This window comes from Carassius auratus, chromosome 7 (assembly GCF_003368295.1).
Source record: "Carassius auratus strain Wakin chromosome 7, ASM336829v1, whole genome shotgun sequence".
Classification (NCBI taxonomy): Eukaryota; Metazoa; Chordata; class Actinopteri; order Cypriniformes; family Cyprinidae; genus Carassius; species Carassius auratus.
The window spans coordinates 14,569,769-14,594,969 of NC_039249.1; the positions used below are offsets into that span (position 1 = coordinate 14,569,769).

Sequence of the window (25,201 nt, forward strand, 5' to 3'; positions counted from 1 at the left end):
ACACATCCCCATAATTAGTGGTGAGAGCCTGATGTTAAGATGACTCCGAGAGATGCCTTTGGCTATTTTTTGCTGATACTAGGAAATGTAGTTTTAGTATTTCCGTGGTAGTTGCCACGTCTTACCAATGCCCAGAAGGACAAGCATTTGGTAAGCTCTAATTAGATACAGAATAAAGATGATATTTTAAGAGTATGGGAGGCAACTGTGATACAGGACACTGTCAAATGCACACCGTCACCTGCTGTAACTGGCAAAACGCTCAAGTACTGCATTTGTCTTTGTGAACCTGGTGGAGAAAGGAAGATGAATGAGAATATGGGTGCAGATATGGATGTAAAGTTACAAGTCTACTGTACACACTTGTGTGTTTCTTTGCACCAGCAGGAAATGGTTTCACAGGCCGCACTGGGTTTTGACAGGCATTTTTACAAGTGCACTGGGCAGCTTCATCTCCATGGGCTTTTCCTTTGACAAGAAGTTCTCTGTTGGAAACCAGATGAGCAAAAATAGCCTACCACCAATGATGTTTTTGTGGGCATTTGTCAAGTAGTGAATGAGAGAAGTTGTCGAGGACTGATGTATGCGGATTTGTACCCAGTGACCTCCACTTACAAACCGAGTGAAACAAAAGCGATGTATCAGCATCCTGAAACGCCGCAATCTTTGTTTCTGGACGGCCGGGAACTGCTTTACAGTCACTGCACATGAACTGACATCACATTCCCATGCTTATGCAAAGCTGCGAAAGCTTGCTTCAGATAACGGGTGTCATTCTTCGAAAGTGAACCTGAAGAATAGCATCATTTAGATCTGGTTTAATTGCTCCAAAAAATGCAAATCAAGGTTGTGGCCTCATTTCTAGGAAGCCAGTGGGAGAATGTATAGTGAGACACCATTACAATTGGGCTCCGGTTGCCAGTCCATTATTTATTTGTATGGATGAAATTAATGGTACTGAGGCCCAGTTGCCCCATTTCATTCTATGAAAGACTGTTATTTTGGATGAACTTGCGTGTCCTGTGTGTCATACCCCTCTGTACCTCTCAACTCAGCTTGCCAACTGACAAATGCCCTGGTTGTCCAGCCTGATGTTCTAGTGGCAAGTGCTGGGAATAAATACACTATACATTGTCTGCAATGTGATTGTGTCCCACAGTCCAGGAAGAAAAAAAACAAACAGATGAACACAATGGCCTTTGAAGTGCATGACATGAACCGGAATGTGGTGACATGTTAGATAGCAGACTTTAACTCATTAAAGAAGCATTATAGATGGCCTCATATTTGTGAAAAGAAAACTCTTCATTTTGTGCATGAACACTTCAGATTGTTTTTAAATTATTATTATTATTTATTTATTTTTACGTTTCTTTCAAAATTTCAATAGCACATTTTCAGAGAAAATTTTGCATTATGTTATTATATTTTGAATAATTATAAATAATTGACAATTTAAATAATATGTAATAATACAATTAATGTCAATAACCTATAAAAAATATTACTTTTCGGTCAATGTTGTCTAACTATTTTGTTTCAAGAATTTTAGAAATTTGTTTAAATAGTGAGCTTTACTGTGTGTGTTTGTGTGTGTTTGTGTGTGTGTGTGTGTGTGTGTGTGTAGTGCTGTGAAACGATAAATCGTGATTTATTGCATCCACAAATAAAAGCTTTTGTTTACATAATATATGTATGTGTACTGTGTATATTTATTATGTAGATATACAGTAAACACACACACATGTTGAACGGGACTGATAGATCGGTAGGGGTGTTGATGCTAATCCACCACGGGACTCCGGTAAGAAGTGTGACAGGAGACAGGGCACTGTTCAACTCTTTATCTGAAGTATTTTAGGGTTCACAGCAGATGGCACAACATTGCTCCAATTAGACTGGATATTGTACAAGTTATGGCCACAAAGTGTTAAATGTGGTCTTTCTGAAATAAACAGAATAAACAAACATCAGTTTACATCTGCTAAATGTAAATTACAGACGTGTAATGGAACTAACAACTTTCTACTGTCACATTATACATTAATCAACATGAGAGGATTAACGGTAGTGAGCATACACATTTGAATCACTGTATATCTTAAATATAACAACATTATAAACAATGTAAAGTTCGATTACACAAGTTGAGTATTTAAACACAACAACGAAATTAACATAGCTGACCTATAATCAGGAATGATTAAATAAACTTACATTCAATCACGCACATTAACACCTGATGAAAATGGCGGAGCAATCGGCTATTGAAAATGAAAGTGAAACCGGAATAGCGGAACTCACATAAACTAGCGGCACACATTCATAATAATAGTCCTTCCACTATAAACACACATAGGGAATTTAGAACAGCCGCCCCCAGATTAGCATAGCTAATATGTCTAATGATAAATTCCCTAGTCATTGGAGTCCGCTTCACCTCCGTCCGGTAGTGCCGGGAGTCTGACAAGTTTGGCCACAGGTCGTAGGTATAGGCGATCATTGACCTGTACTTGAGCTGACCTGACATGTCCATCAGCACTGGGTATCAGTTTGACAACCCGACCAATTGGCCATTGGGCTCTGGGAAGCTGCGGGTCGATTATCATGACCACCGTGTTCTCAGCTAGATCTTGAGTTACCCGCTGCCATTTCTGGCGAGTCTGGAGACCCGGTAGGTAGTGTCGTGTAAAGTAAGACCAGAAATGATCGATGATAGTCTGGGAATGACGCCAGCGACGCTTGGACAAGGGCTCAGGGGTGTAGACCACCTGGGGAAGCGAGGCGTCTCGCCGCCCCATGAGAAGCATATTTGGGGTTATTGGATCCAAGTCTGCCACGTCGGATGAAACGTATCCCAAGGGCTTGCTGTTCATGATACCCTCTACTTCGATCAGTACAGTCTGTAGGACATCTTCAGGCACAGACTGACTCCCGATGACTACTCGCAGTGCAGACTTTACAGATCGGATCTCCCTTTCCCATGCGCCTCCGAAGTGGGGTGCGGCGGGAGGATTCATCCTAAAAGTGATCTGATAGCTAGCCAGCTGCTCCTGCAGTCTGGGCTCCATCTCCTTGAAAGCTTCTCTCAGTTCGGTCTCGGCTCCCCGGAAGTTAGTACCCTGATCTGATATGATCTCAGATGGGGTTCCTCTGCGTGCTATGAAGCGCCTTAATGCCAGTAAGAATGCATCAGTGTCAATGCTGCTGAGCAGGTCAAGGTGAATGCATCTGGTTGTCAGGCACTTGAAGATGACGCCCCATCGCTTCTCCGTCCGACGGCCAATCTTAACCATGAATGGCCCGAAGCAGTCGACTCCAGTAGAGAAGAAGGGGGGTTGGTACAATCTTAGGCGAGCTGAGGGTAAGTCAGACATAATAGGTAGAGTCGGCTTAGCTCTCCACTTCTGACATTCTACGCACTCTCTCTGGTGTCGTTTGATGGCTTGCCTGCCCCTTAGGATCCAGAAATGGCGACGGAGCTCTGCGAAGACCCTATCAGGTCCTGGATGGAGTAGACGCTCATCGAAGTGCTTAACGATGAGTTTTGTCACCTGATGATGGGGATCTAGAACCACTGGGTGTATCTCGGTTTTGCTGAAGCCATCCAATCGGCGTAGCCTACCTCCCACACGAATTAGACAGAACTCAGGGTCGAACTCGGGTGCAAGCGTGTTCAGACGGCTGGCTGTGGGCACCTGGTTCCCTGATTTTAAAGCCTTGAATTCCTCTGGGAAAGATTCCTCCTGACATTGACTCAAGATGAGAGCTTCTGCACTCCTGTATTCTACGGATGTTTTACTAGTATCTTGGGCGGCCGCCCCATGGAGGGACCGGTAGGTGGCGTTGACTAAGGCACTCCAAGAAGTATATTGAGATGCATCAGGCATGTCTGGATTTCGATCGTCTGTGACTAATCCACAGAAAACAGCTTTCCTTGTTTCTGAGGTATCCTCTCGGGCCTCTGCAAGGGGCTTGACTGGCCAATGATCTGGCGGTTCACGGAGGAATCCTGGGCCTCGACTCCACATGTCAGAGTTAGCCAGCTCCTTGAGCGTTCTCCCTCTGGTAATATCGTCCGCCGGGTTATTTGAGGAGTCAACGTATCGCCAAGAGTGGAGCTCAGTCAACTCTTGTATTTCTGCCACTCTTGTCCCGACGAACACTTTGTATCTACAGGACTCAGACTGGATCCAGGTCAGTACTGTAGTCGAGTCAGTCCATAATGTCACTGTCTCTATGGCAATGGTTAGCTCCTGTTTGAGAAACTGTGCAAGCTGAGCGCTAGTCAATGCTGCACACAGCTCGAGACGTGGCATCGACAGTTGACGCTTGGGGACTACCCTAGAGCGAGCCATGACAAAGGTAGTGTGGATCTTACTGTGTTGCTCTGCACGGAGATAAGCCACCGACCCATAGGCAACCTCGGATGCATCGCCAAACACATGAAGGCTTAATTTTGATTTCTCCACATCAAAGTCAGCAGGAAGATAGCACCTTTGAAGCGTGAGCTTATAGAGATCAGGCAGCTCCTTCTCCCATACGGTCCACTTCTCCAGCAGGTCTGCAGGAAGATTCGGATCATCCCAATCTCTCGGTTTGTTCCAGAGTCTCTGAACGAGAACCTTGGCATGGGTGGTGAAAGGAATGGAGAATCCTAGAGGGTCATATTGCGTTGCCAAGACCTTATAAATATACCTCATGGTCGGATGATCCTCTGCTAGTGTACGATGCCTGTAACCCAGGCTGTCTTCTAGGCAGTGCCACATTAAGCCAAGAGCCGGCTCCAATGGGTCTGAATGATTTTGCCGTAACCACAATTCGATGCTCTCTGAACGAGCCTTAGATGGGAGGTGCTGGACAACAGAAGGGATATTAGTGGCCCACTGTCTGATTTCAAAGCCCCCGGAGGCTAAGAGAGGCCTCATCTTGTCAACTAGTCGCTTGGCTTCCTCAGCAGTGGGAAGGCTCTGTAGGCAGTTGTCCACGTAGAAGCTCCGCTCTATGGACTGCAATACTTCCTCATTGCCGAACTGCTGGCAGCGAACGTGCATCTGCAGCGCGAAGGTGGCGCAGCAGGGGCTGCAGGTCGTCCCGAAAGGCAAGACTTGCCATTCATAGATGTCTGGCGGGTCCTTTCTGCGCATGTTCCTCCAAATGAACCTCAGAAGGGGTCTATCCTCCGGTAGGAGTCTCACTTGGTGGAACATACCACGTATATCCCCACTGATGGCGACTGCGTACTGCCGGAACCGCAGAAGTACTCCTAGCAGTGAGGCACCGAGGGTAGGACCTGGAAGCAACTGCTGGTTAAGAGACATACCTTGGTAGGCAAAGGAACAATTGAAGACCAACCTGTATTTGCCATTATGCTGCACGAGGTGGTGTGGTATGAACCACGACTCCTCGTCTACCTGCTGGCCTTCTGATGGTACCCTGACAACATACCCTGAATCAAGGAGCTTCTGTATTTCAGCTTCGTACACCTTAGCCCTCTCAGGGTCTCTACTCAGGTGTTTCTCAGTGTTCCTGAGGCTGGACAAAACAGATTCCATAGTCCCCTTCAGCGGTGGAGCGTTCGGCGCACGAAGGAGTGGAGTAGCGTAACGCCAGACTCCGTCAACTTCTACTCGTCGCGTCTTGGTCTCCAACATGTCTGCAGCCATCTGATCCTGTTTAGACCGAGTTATCACTTTCTCGCTGCGAGATGGAAGGACATCAAGCTGCCAGAGTCGTTCAACATGCTGATAGACAGGATCTCGCAGTGGTGTAAGAGAAGTGAACAAACACTGAGATGAAGGTATCTGATGTGGGAGCAATCCATCTGGTCCCTGGAGGACCCAACCGAGCTGCGTGCGTACAGCGACTGGTCCGCCCGCTGGGCCCAATCTGATGGGCTCCTTTGGGGTAATTAATGTAGGATAATCAGACCCAATTAAAATTAAGGGTTGGACCCTAGCGAAAGATGGAATGGGGATCCCTCTGAGATGGTGATAACATCGCTGGAGCCTCTTGATGGGGTAGGTTTGCTCGGTAAGCGTGAGGAGAGGCGCGGTGAAGATACCTGTAAGGCTGTGCTTCTCCTCTGGCCTTGACTGTGGGGAAAGCAGCAAGTCAATTGACTGCCCCTTCAATTCTGTGATGTCATGTCGGATGGTACGAAGGGCCATAATCTCTTCTCTTCCATCAATACCAAGTTGCTGGACAGCTGCAGGAAGGATGATACTCCGCTGAGCCCCATCATCCAAGATAGCGTAAGTTGAAATAGACCTCTTGCCTCTCCACAGAAGCACTGGAACTACTTTCAAGTACACACGACCCGTGAAACTAGGAGAAGTGAGATATGCACGCTCGTGAGAAGTTGTCAGCAGCACACTGCTAGGACCATCCTGGGCAATGGAATGCAGCACTCCGAGATGTATATTACCACAATCCCTGCAGGGCTTCTTCAGAGTACATTCCTCCCATTTATGACTTGTGCGTCCACATTTCCAGCATCTTTTCCCATCCTTTATCCACTTCAGAATCTGATCAGGTGAGCACTCAGTGATTTTACTACACTGTGACAGGTAATGCTCCTGACTCTTACAGAACAGACACAAACGCTTCAGTCTCCTGGCCGATGACTGAGAATTAGCAGCATTGGTGTGGACAGACTGCCCTGTGCTAGCTTCCATGGGCTGTTCACTTCCATGATAGACTGCAGTGGATCGAGTCTGGGGCTTGGGTACAGACTGGCGGTCCTTACATGAGACCTGTACTCTCTCTGTCTGGTAGCGCTGCACCATCTTGGTAGATAAACGCTGCGCTTCCGCCTTGACCTTCAACCAGTCAGCAAGGTCATGCAGGTTATATGGATTAAGGCTGTCAGTGTGCAATCGGCCTCGTAACTGTAAATGCTCCATAAAGCTGTCTCGGTAGTGTTTGGGCAACTTACTGAGTAATCTATCGACATGCCCTGTACAAGAGAGCTCTCGGCCCTGTGGCCCCTCGAGTGACATCAGCATACCAACTAGTAAGTCAACATTGAGTGCAAAACTCTGAAAGGCCTTTGCATCACCAACTCTAATATCAGGTGAGTTCAGCAGGGCTGCGATCTCGCTCTGAGCCAGTTGATGAGGCTGGCCATACTGTCGTTGCAATGCTATCATAGCTGCCATATAGGGCGCAGGATGATGTCGGCATGCTTGGGCAATTAACCTAGCTTCCTCAAGAAACAACTGCTCCATCAGTACCCTGTATTTATAGTGCTCTGTAAGCTCGGTGTGAGGATTGAGAAGATTATCCAAGGCCATCTTCAGGTCTGTGAACTCCCTCTCACTATCGTTCACAAGCTTAGGCAAGGCTGGAATGGGAACTGGTTGTAGCTGGGGTGTAACTGGCAGAGGCTGGTAAACCGGAAAAGGAGGTGGTGGTTGGCAAACCACTGAAGGGGGATACCCAGGCTGCACAGGAGTGTGGACGGGAGGCTGAGCAGGGTGATACCCAGCAGTCTGTAGAGGAGGGCGATACGGGTCAGAGACAGCGAACGACTGCCGTGTGGCTTGGCTCGGCATGTGAGCCTGTAACTGATATACAGGGGGCACTAAAGGCCTATACGCTGTAGTGGTCAAAGGCAGCTTCACTGAAGTAACAGTATGTGGCAGTGATGAGGTAAGCTGACATGTAGAATCTACTGTGCTGAACAGAACCCCCTGCTGTGGCGTTACATGTGGTACAGATAAGGGGGGAGCACCACGATATGTCGAAGTAGTACCATATGCAGCAGGAAGGGTGCCTTGTGTTACGTGCCACAAAACTGACTGCTGAGAAATATCAATGTGGGCTGTCTGAGCTTGAAATGACTGGCCTAAATGCGGAAGCGGGACAGATGAGACTGCAGTAGCCTTTGGTCTGACTACAGGTGGTGAAGTAGTTTGGGCTCGTACATCTACCTGGAATATGGGTGATGCAGCACCACTACTGAATGAATCACACTCGGATGGGCTGTGATACCCTGGAGGAGCTACTGAAGAGCTAAGATGACCGACAGATCTCTCAACATCCAACTGATGACTCATAGCGGACACTTCTCCATACTGCACCAGCGATAGATCACCCATGGGCAGCTGCTCCACAGTCGAGACTGGCTCGGCCTGTCCACTGAGGTCGAACTGCGCTGCTGGAGAATCCATCCTTGGTAGGTGGTATGAACTTTCGTGAAGAACAGGGTCTGGTATGAGAGACTTCGGCAAGGCTACATCATAAGCTTGCAGACGTGTGGAAAGCTGACGTGCTCTCGCCTGTGTGCGAACACCGTGTGTCGTATCAGGGGAATGAAGTAGGCTCTGTTGCTCCATATCACCGAAGTGAATATAGCATCCGGCTCGAAGGACCAAAATGAACGGGACTGATAGATCGGTAGGGGTGTTGATGCTAATCCACCACGGGACTCCGGTAAGAAGTGTGACAGGAGACAGGGCACTGTTCAACTCTTTATCTGAAGTATTTTAGGGTTCACAGCAGATGGCACAACATTGCTCCAATTAGACTGGATATTGTACAAGTTATGGCCACAAAGTGTTAAATGTGGTCTTTCTGAAATAAACAGAATAAACAAACATCAGTTTACATCTGCTAAATGTAAATTACAGACGTGTAATGGAACTAACAACTTTCTACTGTCACATTATACATTAATCAACATGAGAGGATTAACGGTAGTGAGCATACACATTTGAATCACTGTATATCTTAAATATAACAACATTATAAACAATGTAAAGTTCGATTACACAAGTTGAGTATTTAAACACAACAACGAAATTAACATAGCTGACCTATAATCAGGAATGATTAAATAAACTTACATTTAATCACGCACATTAACACCTGATGAAAATGGCGGAGCAATCGGCTATTGAAAATGAAAGTGAAACCGGAATAGCGGAACTCACATAAACTAGCGGCACACATTCATAATAATAGTCCTTCCACTATAAACACACATAGGGAATTTAGAACACATGTGCATGTATATATTAAGGAAAAATATGTTAATTTTATACGCTATAACATATTATACATGTTTTTCTTTTAGTGTTCTGGACAGTGTGCTTCATCTTCCTATAATTAAAGGTAGTTAATTCACACAAAAATCTAAATTTTGTCATTAATTACTAACCCTCATGTTGTTCCAAACCCGTAAGACCTCTGTTCATCCTCAGAACACAAATTAAGATTTTTTTTTATGAATTCTTCGAGCTCCCTGACCCTCTGTAGACAACAAGGATCTTTACAAGTTTTTGGATTTACTTCTTTAGCCTAGTGAGTCTGGTCAGGACAAACATTACCATTTTCCATCACTCCAAGTATGCTTAGTGTTAGGAACTTAGTGTGTTGATGTTGGCAAGCGTCCTGTGCTGGATTTGAACATCTGCAGCACTGAGACTGTGCGCAGCACTCCTATCTCCTGAGGGGAATTGGCAAATGACACCATGGCCTTAAAACACCTGCAAAGGTTTTGAAATGCTAAGCTTTTAAGCAACTGAAATTTGTCATGAGCAGCTTTTTTTAATTGAATTTTAAACCTAATTTTAAATGTTTTAGTCATCAGTTGTACATACAAATACTTCTGAGAACATGAAGTGTTGCAATGTAAAATCTTGTGAACAGTCCATGTATGTTGAATGAGAGCAACTGTGAGGTAACACTGGATGGGTGTTTATTTATGTTAGTGGTGTGTTATTGTTACCTTTCAATCACAATCTCCTGCCCTGTGTCCTAAAAACCTGACTGCCACCCATGAGTTGACTTGTGTGTGAAACATTTGTGAGTTTCTTTTCCCTTTTTTGAGTAATTTTACTTTCGGATTTGGCTGAACTCTTGCCTCAGGACACCACTAGCATTATTAATCTTCCGTCTTTCTCAGAATTTTCTTTGCTTTTCTTTCCTCTGGGCCAAATTTCTCAACTCTAGGACATTGGGTCCAGTATCTTGTTTAATTTAGGTTTTGCTATGTTAACTAACAGTGGCAGACTTGAACTTGTATCGCCTATATGAGCCTTACATCTAAACGTGTCAGACCGTACAGTCACTGCAAATGGCTTTGTAACCAATACATCTTGGAAGTAGTGCTTCGGAATAAAAAATGTCATTAACAGTTCAGGATTTTCCTTTTAAGATTTCTTTAGAACTGGTCACTGTAGAAATGTCACGTCATCACAGTAAGTAATTTCCTACTTTGTGTAAAAGAAAAAAAGAAGTGTGATTCCCCTTTAACAGAGTTGTTCCCCTTTTAGGTTTTGTGTCCTAAACAACATCCACACCCAGACCTTCAGATAGGTTTAAGTTTAGTAGTGTGTGAAACATCTTGAGTTTCTTTTCCCCTATTTAAGTAATTTTCCCGTTTAGAAATGGATGAACTTTTGCCTCAGGACACCACCAGCGTTGTTAATCTCAACTCTTTCTCAGTATATTCTGAAGGGAACAGGATTTGCCAAATTATGTAAACTTGTTGCAGACTTGCACTTGCATCACCAATGTGTGCACTAAATCTCATCGTTTGAAAGCAGTAACTGCTAGACCATGGCCTGGAGACCAAGAAGAAGATTAGATTTTTTTTTCTTGTGTTTATGTATTGCCTTCTAAATCAAGAAGTTGGCATTGAACACATTGTCCCTAACAACCTTTAGTTTAAAATCATGGTCTGGTAAAATTACTTGTATCAAGGATGAAAACAATGAAGATTAAACAAAAAAGGTTAAACAAATCCCAGCTACTTACTTCACAATCATTCAGTGGTTGGAAAAGAAAATTCTGATGTATGAAAGATTGCACAATCTATGAAAACTGAAAAAAGACATAATGAACAGCAGACATTTTTGTAAACATTTTCTTTTTCTTTTTAATGATTAATGCTTTTCTGAAATTGCGGCAGCTGGTAGCGAGACTGTTCTTTTCTCTGTTTATTACACAATAGGGCACTTATATTTATAGTGTTTACTTGCAAGGACCATTTGCATTGTTTAGGAACAAAGTTCTCATCAATTCTGAACCAAGCGCTGCTTTGTTAATCACAGGACACAATGTGATGTGGTGTGTGACAATGTGTCCCATTTATTCCTTATTATGTTTCAGCTATCAAAAAGTCCACACTCCTATTTCCAAAAACAATAAATGCAGTTAATGAGATAAGCATGATTACCAGTTAATCTCCCGGGATTCTGAGCTTGCTCCAAAGGCTAAGCTTCTCAACTGTGGGTGTTTTGAGCCAGTTCCCCTGCTCTATGAATGTCCCGATTCCACGAAATTTGAGCAGACTTAGTTCTTGGTATAACTTTTACCAGGAATTGAGCATTTTGTGCTCTGGTCAAAAAACATAGACATTAATTGTTATATCATTAAATGTGTGTAGTAAATACTGCAGTCTAGGTTGCCGGAGACACAGGTTATGTCTGTGCAAGTTCTCAAAGATTGAGACTGAAGCCATTGTAGATCTGCTTACATTCAGCTGAATCCTCTGTTCAGTGTCCAGGCTCTCTCAAGTAGAGACTGTGATTCATAACAAGGTCAGTTCCCATTTCCACCCTTGCCTCCTCTTTGTTGTTTGTTTCTATCCCAGTAGATATCGAAATTATTTTATAACAGGCCTGGTGCATGTTACTTGTGCATGTTTTGAAAATATGAACCCTGGCGATGGTAAGGTCACATTCCCCCTAATGGCTGCAGTCTTTACTCCAGTCTTCAGTGTCACATGATCCTTCAGAAATCATGTTGATTTTGTGCTCAAGAAATAAATACATTACTTTTTATGTTGTGGAAACCCTTATTGTTCCTTTTTCAGGATTCAATAGAAAGTTCAAAATAACAGAAATAATAATCTTTTGCTAATGTTTTTACTGTGAGTTTTGAAAAATCTAATTTACCTTTGCTGAATAGTATTCATTTTCTTAAAAAAAAAAAGTCTTATAGTTCTAATTATGTTATTAAATGAAATATTAAAATGATTTTATCTAGTTAATATATAAAATAAATTAAACTGTACATTTTGGAAAATGCATTGCAATGAAAGATCAACAATTTTATTTATTATTGTATTTTATTTTAGCTCTCCTTAATCTGGCTTGTAAGATGTTTCATTACACAAACTGAAATTTGCAATTAGCATAGCTACATTCAATTGCTAATTAACACAGCAGTAGTGGGTGGCTGGGTTTTAGTACAGCGATTAGAGAAGGCCATTAAACTTTCACTAAGATCTTTGACCAGCTAAAGGGAGCCATTGTTCATGTTCTCTGACAGGAAATACAAAAAACACACAGGACGATTATTTAAAAAGTCATCTTTAATACACTACTAACAAATTTTTTTTTTCGTTTTTCGCCCATATTTGTATAAAATTCACAGTTTAAGTGATTTATCTAAAAACAAAATGGCTTAAATATGCCAAACAATGTGACATGGAAAAAATAAGCAAATATAACAAATGCAAAACTATGGAGTACAATACATTTAAAAAAGGACTTCTGACTTTAGGAACCACTTCAGCCCATTGGTCACTTAAAAAAAAAAACTAATAAAAAAAAAAACAACCCAATATTTACTTTATGTTGCACTCTGACCACATTTAACCCTGGTTTGATCACAGTAACATTATCATCAGCCTCTCGGTCCAGTATCGGGTGTTTGGCTGTTGATGATCTTCCATGCCTTAGCGAAACTGAAATTTCACACCAAACTCAATTAAGGTGTCTCCGTGCTGAACACCCAGAATTTATGTCTTCTGAGAAATGCATAAACCTTATGTTATCTGTTTGGATTTTGCCTCACCTGAGAACTTTTATTAATTATAATATGGCCTGTGGGCATGACCTCTTTTTTTTATTATGCTCATGAGTGTCAACTGCCTTTTAAGCACTGGGTTTGCCATAGATGATTTGGTGCAATTCAGTGATCCCCTCAACATATTACACAATATATACAACAAAATGAAGACATGAGAAAAGTAGAGTATACACATTGGAAACATATCTCTATAAGTAGATCACATTAGTGGTGCTAATGGATGGCTTTACACTTTTTACCAGAACTAATTGATAATCTTTGTGAAGCTGTTGTTGTTGTTACTGTTATTCATGTTCTCCTTTATGCTGTTGTTATTGTCGTTGAGGCTCAGGCCTTGTTGTTTCCTAATGGCACGAGGCATCACTTTCTTCTGTACAAAGAGTTTCTGGAGGAATCTGTCACTGATGCTCAAAGGCAAGTAGCTGCAGATGAAGTACATGAGCGATAAACCCGGCCCGGCATAGTATCGCACCTGGGGTTGAGAAGAGAGGAGGGCATCCACAATGGTGTCGATGACAGGGCTCAGGTCCTCTTTGGCCGTTTTTGCATAACTCTGGAACAGTTCCTTGGTCTCCAGCAGGTATTCTTCTCCATATTCTTCTAGAAGGCTTGGAGGCAAGTCCTGGATCAGGTTCTTGTACTGTTTTTCCCAGTACTCTGTGTTACTGCTCTGCCCTGCAAGACAAGGAAATGGCAGAGAGTGTGATGCAACATGAACCGACGAATGTGGGGGACATGAAGAAATCGGTCCAGGACAGATTGGAGACATAAACAGTGGCCTGGGGACACTTTATTCAGTTATTTGAACTATCTGTTCTGTCGGTGTGTAAAGAAGGAGTCAAATGTCAGCTCACAACCTGACAGATCCCTGAGGCTCAGATGTAAATAAACAACTTAAATGAGAACTTAACTGACGTGGCAGTTTTCTCTCAAGATGCAACTCATTTGTCTTAGAATAGCTGATGCGCCTTCTTACCAGGACACAGCAGTGCTGTCTTTGCTTAATATGCTTGAGTGCTTTATTAAGAGTCCGATAATAAAACTTCTTCTTCTGACAATAATAAATACCTAAATAAAACTAAATAAATTTTTTGTTTCATATTTTTAATAATGTAGTGTAGAAGGGGAAGAAATAAATGGTCCACTACTTGCCTGTATTTTAATTTGCAATTTGTTATAAACTAAAATCTATAAACAGTTCAATGAACTAGATGTTAAAAAGGGTCATCTGAAGTTTATACACCAAATGGTCCCTATGAGTGGCCTTAAACTGTGTTTTTTATGATAATGGAAAGTCTAAATTTCATCAAATTACAACGCCTTGACAAGCGAATCAACAAGTGAATCATCAAACTAGAAGTATACAATATTTTGGAACCTGTATATGTAACTTAGTTTCACATGTTAATCACCTGTCTTAAAGGCAGAGGGTAAAATTGTGGAGACTTTGACACCCCATGGCTCCAACTCATGACGAAGTGTGTTGGTAAAAAGATTCAGAGCAGCTTTTGAAGCCCCGTACGACGCCAAACAAGGGAAGGGATGCTCACCTGCAGAAAACAGAGATATCTTAATCACGATTTACACCACAGCACATCCTCGAACATTTTGATGAGCTGGTTGATAGGATAAAGACTGTAAAAACTATGTAAGAAGAGCTACCGCAGTACTGTTTCAAATCTGTCACATTGCCTGAGAACCAGTGATAACAAAGTGATGAGTTTTATGGGACACATACCAGAAGTATAACTGTGCTGTTTTTTCGACAGCGGGAGGAGTGTCATTCATTGAAGGTGTAATAAAGATCTGGACTGTAGCCAGGGACAATCATCAGTGAACAGTGCAAACCAAATAGCCCTGTGCAGGTTAACTGCAGATTGTTTATAAACTGTGTGGTTTTGCCTCAAGGCTTTGCGGAATGAAAAGGCTTGTGTTCAAATCACTGGGAGGATGTACGGGATGTTTTAAGATAACAGGCCTCCTGTAAGCCCATCTGAGAGAATGACTGTTCATCTGTATTGTGACAGTAGCATCTGCTGTTCGTGACAGCTGAAACCTATTGGTTTCTTCTACAGGGAGACTGCACCGATGGAGACATCTCTATTTAAAAGGGCTGTGCGCCATCGTTACAGGCTGTTACTTAAGAGTATCACACTGTTTTGGCACAACGGCAGTAAACAAATGGAGATAAAATCAAGGGAGCCAGGCAAAACTAAAATTACACAGATTTCCCCTACCGACTGAATTCTAGCATGAGCTTGAGCAGAGAGCTGCTCTCAGTCGAAACTGTTAGTGGACACTTGAGAAGAAAGAAAAACAGTTGGATTACAGTTTGGACTCCCTTTAGTGTTTGGTTAGGTGCGATGAAGCCAGATGGAAGGCATAAAATAAACATCTGATGGACAGAGCTCCATTTATAAGCGTTGGCAGCTTTATGTGGATGGCAGAAAGAGAGAGAGAAAGAGACTTCTAATTAGATTTAGCCCTGAAACAAGAACCTGAAAACACTCATAAAAGTGTAATCATACGTACAGTTTAACTGACTCTTTCTTTTCTATCTCTTTTATTAGTAGTGAAGACTGAGAAGAGTGGCTTGGATAGATAATATCTGTATAAGTGCACTAGCTGGATGGTTATGTGCTCACATGAGTGTGTGTGTGTGTGTGTGTGTACAGTACCTGAAGGGCTGGAGATTGTCACAATCCGGCCTTTAGCCTGTCTGAGAAGTGGCAGGAAGGTCCTGGTGACGTTGAGTGTTCCAAAGAAGTTAACCTCCATGCATCCTCTGTAGGTGGACATCAGTGAGAGCTCAACATCCCCAATGTTCACACACCATCCAGCGTTATTAACAAGCCCCCACAAATCTAGAGGAAAGAAAACATGGACAGTATAATATATGTTAGGCCTACATTACGTTTTATGGTGTAATTACGACAAAGATGCTTCTTTTAACAGATACAGTACTGGGAGTACTGAAATATAAAATTAATGAACCACAGTTAATTTTATAATTTTTGAAGCTTGATTATGCTCTTTTAGCATTTTAAAGTAGTTTTTTTAAATATGAATTGTTCTTTGATTTAGTTTGATATCTAAAGTTGATATCTAATATCTATCTTTTAGTTTGATCTAAAGTGACAGTTACTGAAGCAGCACTGCAAAATGTTTTTCACCAATGCTCTCAACCTTTGTTTGATCAATAGTAAAATATTAGCAGAATCTGGAAACCAATGCCCACAACCAAAAAAAGAAATGAAACAGGGAGAGGAGAGAAAAACAAAGGGCTCAAATAATCTGTTAAAAACATAGCTACTGCACATAGATATTGAGTAAAAAATAAATAAAATAAAGTTATTGGGATTTATGTATTTATGGTTCCATGAAAAAACCTTTACCATCCATGGAACTGTTCGATTGCACAAATGGTTATTTGTAAAGGAAACAGGATCTTCACACGAGAAAAAAAAAAAAATGGTTTACTGTCTTTTTAAAGAAGTATTCACAAGATTTTTTTGGGGAACCCAAAATGGTTCTGTTATGGCGTGACTGTGAAAAGCTTCTTTTGGAGAGTGTATAGGGTAACAAAACTAAATCTACAGAAACTCTTTGTGATATAGGTATGTCTGTAATGTGTAAGTTTCCCCTAAGCTTATCATCTAAATTGAGGAGAATAAAGAATAAAATACTGGTGACTTTGAGATTTGAAAAAAGGAGCATGGAAAAACAATTTTTTTCTGACTGGTCAATGAGCCACCTGGCGCTGTGGTGTGTATGTTTGAAAATAAAACAGCCCCTTGATGTACTGCCAAACTATGCACCACCCTTCCACCCCACCCCCTCCCCTTCCCAACACTTTCTCTGAGATTAAACATCCACGTTGGTCACGAACAAAAAAAAAAAAAACTACTACTATCAGACTATGAAAAACACATACAGGTTCTGGTCATAAAATTAGAATATCCTCAAAAAGTTGATTTATTTCCCTAATTCCATTCAAAAATTGAAACTTGTATATTATTTTCATTCATTATTTTGTGAACAGCCAGCCTCTTTTGCAATGACCTTTTGTGTCTTGCCCTCGTTGTGCAAGGTGTCAATAGTCGTCTTTTGGACAACTGTCAAGTCAGCAGTCTTCCCCATGATTGTGTAGACTACAGAACTAGACTGAGAGACCATTAAAATGCTTTGCAGGTGTTTTGAGTTAATTAGCTGATTAGAGTGTGGCACCAGGTGTCTTCAGTGTTGAACCTTTTCACAATATTCAAATTTTCTGGGATACTGAATTTGGATTTTTCCTAAGTTGCATGTTATAATAATCAAAATTTAAAGAAATAAACATTTGAAATATATCATTCTGTGTGTAATGAATGAATATACTATACGTGTTTTTACTTTTTTAATGGAATTAGTGAAATAAATCAACTTTTTAATGATATTCTAATTAAATGACCAGCACCTGTATACCTGACTACACTAAATCTGTAAAATAAACAGCACTGCTGAAATTGCCTATGGAGCACAAATTAATTGATTTATTTGACGTACTTATCCAATGGTGTGTTTTGTTGGCAGCATGGTTCCAAGATTTGGTTCAACAGAAATGTTAATGGAAACCATAAGCTAGTTAAAGTTCATTTAGGGTAACCGAAAGTTGCTGGCAGTTTTCAGAATATACAAACACTCATACAGGTGTATTTTAGGTTCATTGTGTTCAACCATGTTGGAATGTGATTATGTGTGCTTATTTCTGACATAGTTCAAAGGTAAATCCTCACCTCTCATACCAAGTTTGGCCTTGGTGTCAAGCAGGGCTTGCTGTACCTGCTGAGGCTGGGTGATGTCTACCTGAAGGAGGGTAAGGCGTGATGAACAGACTCTGCGCAAGTGCTTGGCTCCCTCTCCATCCAAGTTCAATACGGTCGCAAACACTTCAAACCCCATGGCATCTAACCGTTTTGCTGTAGCGTTACCAAACCCTGAATCACAACCTACAGAGACAGTGGAGGGAAACATGAGACGGTTATGCCAACATATTACAATCAAAAAAGTTTTCTAAATGCTCACATTTTGGCAAAATCCAACAGTAATTACACTTAAATGGCGTCTTATGCAACACCACATCAATATTATCATGACCCTAATAGCTGTTTTGGATTCATTTTTTGAACACTTAAGCCAGTTTTAGGACTTTTTTTTTGGAACAGCATTGAAAACTTGGAAGAAGCATCACTGACATTGGTAAAACGTATTGCAAAATCACTGCTATGACCTCTGAACACCTATAAAGTTCAGCAAAACCAAAGCAGCACAACAGGAAACAAAAGCACAATTACATAAAGTCTTCACCCCATATCAAGTTGATAGTGTGGCTCATCAATCTCGTAAACACTACTCTGTTATCTCTTTACTAGATTACACACCATAAAGAGATATTGGTGTTAGCGTCCTTCGATTTGAGGACAATGTCCTTACCGTCCCAGGGAACCTTGTGGTTTGGGAGCACTATTACAAAAATGTTAAAAATGCAAATCAGGACTCAAGTGTGTTAAAAACAAATGCAGCCATGGTTACAAATGCATTTATAGAAGTGGAGGCAAGGAACAACACATTAATAAGGAAATGTAACATCCGATACTTAAGAGGGTAATTTGAGTTCAGTTAATGTTATAAGCCAACAATAACTTTACCCCCAACATGCAGAAGAAAAAAAAAATAGTAGAATAACAGCAGACTTTCAGTGCTTTTCCTTCCACTGATGTGGAAGTTGTTCTTGGAATTGAGCGACAGTACACTACAGATTCTGGAAACAAAAGGGATGAATACTTTTTTCAGTGTGAGGTCTACAACACAATTGAACCACTGGGCTTTAGAAATTAAAGTTTTCTGTGAGTGCCAGTTCTCATAATCTTTGTTCTTTTAAAAATTATTGTCAGGAATTTTGTTTCCATCCAAACTAAACTTATTCAATTCTGCGCTCCTTTACTTTGGCAGAGAAGTCAAAGTTGTAAACAATAATAAAAAAAAAAAAACAGATAATAATAAAACAGTGATGTGTGAAGTTTTTTATAGACTGTCCAGAGGTCAGTGGCCTCACATTTCACCTCTAATTTGTGAATGTCTGGCAAACAATTATACACCAGTTATGATAACAGCAGTCACTCAGTGTACAGGGAGAACAAACACACAATCACACCTCTGTATTTTAGAGCAAATGTTATCTCAAGGTCTTATCAGGACACACACATATCTGTCAGACCACTAGCTGTGCTCTCGCCTTCCTAGTATGTAATCCATAACAGATAGACAAACGATTATTCAATAAACACGTCGAGTCTGCACTAGAATGGGGATTGAGATGGGGGAGCCAAGAAAAGTAACAGATGATTATGATTATTCATAAATAATGCCATTGTTTAGATAAATGCACCTACCTGGCGATTTAACTTTTTATTGTCACTCTTCAGATTGATTTATTTCTTTTATTAATATTGCCCAGGTCAGTTATTCCCAGCCCAGCTGGTAGTTAAGAGGGTTCCGGATAATTCTGATCACTCTAATTCTGGTAATTCTATTTCTTAAGTAATGCTAGGAACTACGTGGAAAAATTAGCACTTTCCATTTAAAATGAATGAGTGAAAGCCAAAAAGATCACACAGGGAAATCTGCATATTAGTTCTGATGTTTTTGCAAGTCACATCCAGTATGCCAAATTTCAGACAATTGGCACCATACTGTGAATATTCACCCCCCTGAAAAATGCCTGTACTGTGCTTTTGATGCAACATTCCAACTGAAGTACTAGATAAAAAAAAAAAAACAACAAAAAAAACATGTGTATTCTCTTGCAATTTTTTCATGAAAAAAATATCTGATAAAGGAATTTGGTGGTGGAGTATAGCTTGAGGTCTAATTACATCTCGTGCATTTGTGCCAAGTGAATCCTCTCTGAACTCTGGCCTCATGATGCTACACTTAAACCTTCCTTAACTGTTTAACCTCTTCACCTGACTTGACTAACTAGGCATGGCGAGAGTGCCAAAGGTGTCCCTCCCCTACCCTTTCCTCCAAATATTTACTGTGTGTTGTTATGTAACATGTATTATTAGACATCTCATCTCATCTCATATCTCATCCCACACTTAACTGGCCTGAATTCTGGTGTTGTTCCAGGGACATTGGGTAATGGAAAGGCCTGCCAGAGCCTTGATGAGCCACTTCTGAATTACTCCCCCTCCCCTCCCCACCTCAACAAACACACATGTGATCAGTGTGAAGCCCACAGGGCCTGAAGAACAGTTGGTACTGGCACTATGTGCTGATCAGTGAGGCAATATGTGGAACTACCCTAGCCTCAGCAAGAAAAAGAGCTAAACAAGAAACAGTGTGGTTGACAGAGAGACAATGAAACAGAAACGAGGCAGGCTAACCTTTACATCACTTGAAGGGGTAAGTTAACCATGAAACCAGAAAAAAATTCTGTCATTAATAACTTACCCTCATGTCGTTACAAACCAGCTGTCGTTACAGCTCTCTGACCATCCCATAGACAGCAAGGATCCTAACATGATCAAGGGTCAGAAACTTAGCAAGGACATCATTAAAATAATCCATGTGTCATCAGTGGTTCAACCATAATTTTACGAAGCTACAAGAATACTTTTTTGCACACAAAATAAATAAATAACGACCCTATAACGCCATTTTGGACAGTATCACATACATAAACAATGTATGAAATGTATGTGCACAGACACATTGTTTACAATTAGATCAAATTGTAAACAATGTAAACAATGTATCTGCGTACAGTGTACATATACGGAACAGCATACGTTGTTTATGTATATGATACTCTCCAAAATGAAGATGAATTTATGAATAAAGTCATTATTTTATTATTTATTTTTTGCGCACAAAAGCTATTCTCATAACTGATCCTTGCTGTCTATGGGAGGGTCAGAGTGCTTTCTTAATTTTCATTTTTGGGTGAATTATCCCTATAAAAATGTCTGAATGCCATTGCATTAGATGCCAACTACCAAATCAATTGGTATCTGCAAACAAATAAATGTACACTTTTAGAACTTCCCTTTTATGTATGCCTTTCTATTTTTCAAATCAATTACTCAAGATCATGTTTACAGGATATATAAAGTCAGCTCTCTGGAATCAAAAAAGATTCAGCAACCAGAAAGATAAATCAAATATCAAAATAAAATCAAATTAGTAAAATTAAGTAATATTTTATTATTAATATTTTTAAGTGTGATTTTGTACCACAGTATATACAAAATATAAGAAAATAATAATAATTAAAAACTATGAAAAATATATGATTATATGACATTTATACATGTACAAGTAGCTTAAATAAATTATTTATATTTTACTGTGTTTAAATAAATGATTTATTTTTCTAAATAATATCTGGGACCAAGGCATATACATCTTTCACCTCACATTTGTTTGGCTCGCGTTCAGGTCTCTGAATGATGTGGGATTAATCGTGCTTCCTCCTGCTGTCTTCAGCATGTAAACACAATGGAGGGTGCCTCATGCTAAGTGATCAGATTTCCCCTGCCCTTCAGCTCACATACAGACTAATGTCAATTGGTACTTAATAGCTCATTTACAGATCCGTACTGACGTCAAACATTTCATAGAAATGCTGGATTCCGAACGAATTAGGCTGATTGATTCTTACAGATCTCCACAGCTTGAGTGGAGATAGTCAGAAGGAGCAAGCGTTAGTGCAGAGAGATGAAGAGATGAGAGCGTGTGTTTATTTAACACCAGAAGTTCACACCTTCATGCTTCTAGAACCTGGTGCTAATCACAGCTTAGTTCAGTCATCATGATTCGCTGCCAATGTGAAATTGAGAGAAAGCAAGATGTGAACACAGACGTTTTAGCAAGCTATGCAGTATTTACAGAATATCATCAAAATTAAAAGAAGGAATTTCTTATAAAAACATTGGTTTATGTACAGAGAATGTAAATGTTCCCTTTATTGGGCAATTTATGGAAATCCTCCTTAACAACAAAAACTTTTTTTATCAAAGAAAGCCGGCTTCATTATGTAGAAAGGAAACATTCTTTGAGAAACAGATGAATTAGGACTCGGGATTACAGATGTTTACATGTTGGGAGTTAGTAGTGGTTAGTAGGCAAAGTGAACAACACACTTTAATGTTATATTCCCAAAACTGGTGTTTAACATGTACAAGGTGTACTGGCCTTGTAGTCTATAGGCATCTTTCCAGCTTGACTCTCTCCAAACTAACAACTTTAGCTTGTGTATTCAGCCAATTTTGAAACCTTAACCCCCTGCCTCACAGCAATTCATGCCCTGACTGTGCCTTTCTGCTGGCTTAGTAAGAGGTTTACAGGTTTTCCACTTTCGTTTGGTTTTTGGCATGAGACTCCTGAAAAAGTCATTTAAGAAAACATAATGTCCATCAGAAATATTGCTTAAAAGTATGATACCATGTCATTATATGCTAATTGGTAGTAAAAAAACAAAGACAAGAAAATGAAGAAAACACAGTCAAGTAGTGTGCCCTGTGACAGCCTATTAATTATTATTAATTTATAATTAGTATTAATTAAAACAAGTAATGAAAGGAGTTGATTGGGTTGCTGGTTACCATGCCAATAGACAGCAGACAGCTTTGGGGGATTTAAGGAACCCATATGAGTTATTTCTGAGAAACCCACATCCATCAAAGGGACATAAGCTGCCTTGGAGTAACCAACTGAACTTAACCCCTTGCCCTGCTAAGTGAACCAATGGAAGTCCATTTTCATTCTGAAAGCTCATGATACAATAAGCAGACGAACAAGTGGGATACATTTATTATTCACATATATATAGTTTTGTGGTTTGCCTTAGTTGCATAAAATAATAATTCGAATAATTAGCAATCAAGCAATTGTTTAAGTGTTTAGGGCTGCTTTGGGCTTTATTGGATCAAGAAATCATTCTGAACTAAAATATACATGCGCAAATGAAGTACATAGCTTCTGAAGGAGCTTATGATCCAGATTAAACAGGAGTTCTAAACCCGCTTAGTCAAATAAATCAACACATAATTGCCTTTATTCCTCAAGGTCTAAACTAGCAATTCCACAGTGTTGGTGAGATTATATTTTAAGTACTGCTGGTTGCAGATCTCATACATACAAACAAACATACAGGCTTTTCTATAGTGAGAACTTTCCATTGACTTTTATTGTTTGGATATTGTTATTATTTATTGTTTGATATCTGATATATTTTCCCATCCCCAACTATAAAACTTTCTACATTTATGGGACTTGAATTTGAACATTATTTGTATGTTTAATAAGCCTCACACAGAGAGAGAGAGAGAGAGAGAGAGAGAGAGAGAGAGAGAGAGAGAGAAAGAGAAAGAGAAAGAGAAAGAAAATGTTTTTAAAATCTTGGTGACTGGACAAAATGTTCAATGTATGTAAAAAAAAAAAAAAAGTTCACCAATAAATGAGAATTCAGTCATCATTTACTCACCCTCATGCCATACAAGTTTGGAACGACATGAGAGTGAATACTGTAAATGATGACAGATTTTATTTTTTAATCCTTTTAAAGCAGTACACTCACCATAACTGCAGAAGTCTCAAAGAGCACACAAAGAAGCAGTTTACAAGGCTGCAAGTGGAGAAATACAGCTGTAATTTGTAAATGAGTTTTAATCACCAGGTACAACACAGCAGCTCTCTGATATGATTTATGGCTTACACTGCAGTTTTATTGCATAAGATCATTTCATTTAGAATCAGATTAGCTCAGCCAGTTAAGAAAAAGCCAAATCATCTTAGAGTACTCTCTAGTTCAGTGGCAGAACACAATAGAGGTTAACACATAATATATCAGACTGTCAAGTCAATCAGAATGCATATATTACAAATACCACACAAACTTGGCTTAGTTTAAATAGAAAGGCACAGGACCAATATCATTTAAGTCATTCCATGTGGGCCAATACTGATAGTGAGCTGAAAATTACATTCAGGTAGATATGGTCTATGGGTAGAAGTACAGGATATTCATAAGGCATAAGACACAGTATGTTTTAGGGAGCAGAAGTGACTAATTAATATGGGACTTCCCATACAAAATCACAGCATGTCCTGACAAGAAGTGTACACATTTGTTGTTCTGTCAGTCACAATGCAGACGGAACACATTCTCTTTTAACCTCTTAAAGTTACTTAATTACTAGACACAAAAACAACAGCAATCATAATATAATCATGGCAATTTTGCACAACAGAATCCACCCATCATGACCTACATTTCTTTTGTGTTTGTACAATCTCTGCTTATCAATTCACGTGCATTTCAGGTCAACACATAATGATCCTCTGAGTCAGATACAAATAAAAAATAAAAAAAGACACTGAGCACTAATTATAAATGCAGACTAAACGATGACACTCGCCCATTAATTTAATGCACAAATTATGTTTTTGTTCTACTTCTTTTGTTTGTTCTTACCTGTGATGAAGACAGCCTTGCCTTCAACTGGCAGGAGGGGTTTTGGGGTGGCCCACGTAAAGTACAGCCAGCAGGACACACAGAGGACCAATCTTGCCAGCACAGCAGGCATGCACAGGGTACACAGTCTCTCCACCAGCAGAGTGGCACCAAGCCATACCACTATTGAGGGCATGGCACCGATGTGGAATGCCAGAAACTTCTTCACCGCTCCACCAGCAAGGATGGACATCACTCCGATGTAAATCCAGAAAGACACTGCACAGTCTTCCATTGTACTACAGGTGGAAATGCTTTACACTCTCTCCCTGTCTCTCTTACACTGACTCTGGCACCTTTCCCTCTTTTCTCTCTGTCTCTCTCTTTATCTCTTTCTCAAGTGGGATCACACTTACAAATGAGCAACCATGTGCCTACTCGGTTCCCTACAATCTTGAGCTCAGGCAGGCTACACTCAGATCTCACACGTTCCAACTCAGAGTAGTGAACAGATCCGTCTCTCTGCGTGTGTGTATATATAGTGTACTCTGCAGGAGAGGGGAGGGACTATATTCAAGCAGATGTAATCAAAGCCCAATGGGCAAAGCTTTGCAACATTTCTCGTACCCCCCACGCTCAGCCCCCTCTGCATACATACGTTTGTCTCCTTTCCAACAAGGCATGTGCTCTTCATGTCTTTTTCACCTTTTTGCTCATTTTGTTTGGCTTCAACAATCACTTGTGATAACTTTCTTTTGTTAGAAATCAGAATTGTGAGTTGAAACATATATATAGCTATATGACAAAGACATCATTTTTTAAACTAAACTGAAAAAGAACCTTATAGAATTTTAGACTGTCATTTTTCATAAAACTGCT

The 25,201-nt window shown here is 40.4% G+C and overlaps 1 protein-coding gene and 1 pseudogene across 4 annotated transcripts; both read right to left on the reverse strand.

Annotated features, from left to right (window-relative positions):
- Positions 1 to 1,756: 1,756 nt before the first annotated feature.
- On the reverse strand, positions 1,757 to 8,997 carry LOC113106036 (uncharacterized). 3 transcript variants are annotated; one of them, XR_003292442.1, is made up of 2 exons: positions 2,218 to 8,839; positions 1,757 to 1,941 (listed from the first exon to the last, which is right to left on the reverse strand). XR_003292442.1 is itself a non-coding variant. In XM_026267563.1 (2 exons), exon 2 carries the CDS (start codon positions 8,337 to 8,339, stop codon positions 2,418 to 2,420), a length of 5,922 nt encoding a protein of 1,973 aa, XP_026123348.1. In that variant the 5' UTR covers positions 8,340 to 8,577; positions 8,850 to 8,997; the 3' UTR covers positions 1,757 to 2,417. The 3 variants fall into 3 exon arrangements, 1 of the variants encoding a protein (XP_026123348.1); XR_003292441.1 differs by having other exon boundaries at positions 1,757 to 1,945; XM_026267563.1 differs by adding an exon at positions 8,850 to 8,997 and having other exon boundaries at positions 1,757 to 8,577.
- Positions 8,998 to 12,307: 3,310 nt separating this feature from the next.
- On the reverse strand, positions 12,308 to 24,836 carry LOC113106037 (corticosteroid 11-beta-dehydrogenase isozyme 2-like; annotated as a pseudogene). Its single transcript, XR_003292443.1, has 5 exons — positions 24,344 to 24,836; positions 17,601 to 17,813; positions 15,504 to 15,689; positions 14,238 to 14,375; positions 12,308 to 13,500 (listed from the first exon to the last, which is right to left on the reverse strand). The product of XR_003292443.1 is annotated as a corticosteroid 11-beta-dehydrogenase isozyme 2-like (transcript).
- Positions 24,837 to 25,201: the final 365 nt, after the last annotated feature.

What these genes read in the sequence shown, in the direction of transcription:
- LOC113106036 (XM_026267563.1), bottom strand. Translation starts at nt 8,339, where the DNA reads ATGGAGCAACAGAGCCTACTTCATTCCCCTGATACGACACACGGTGTT.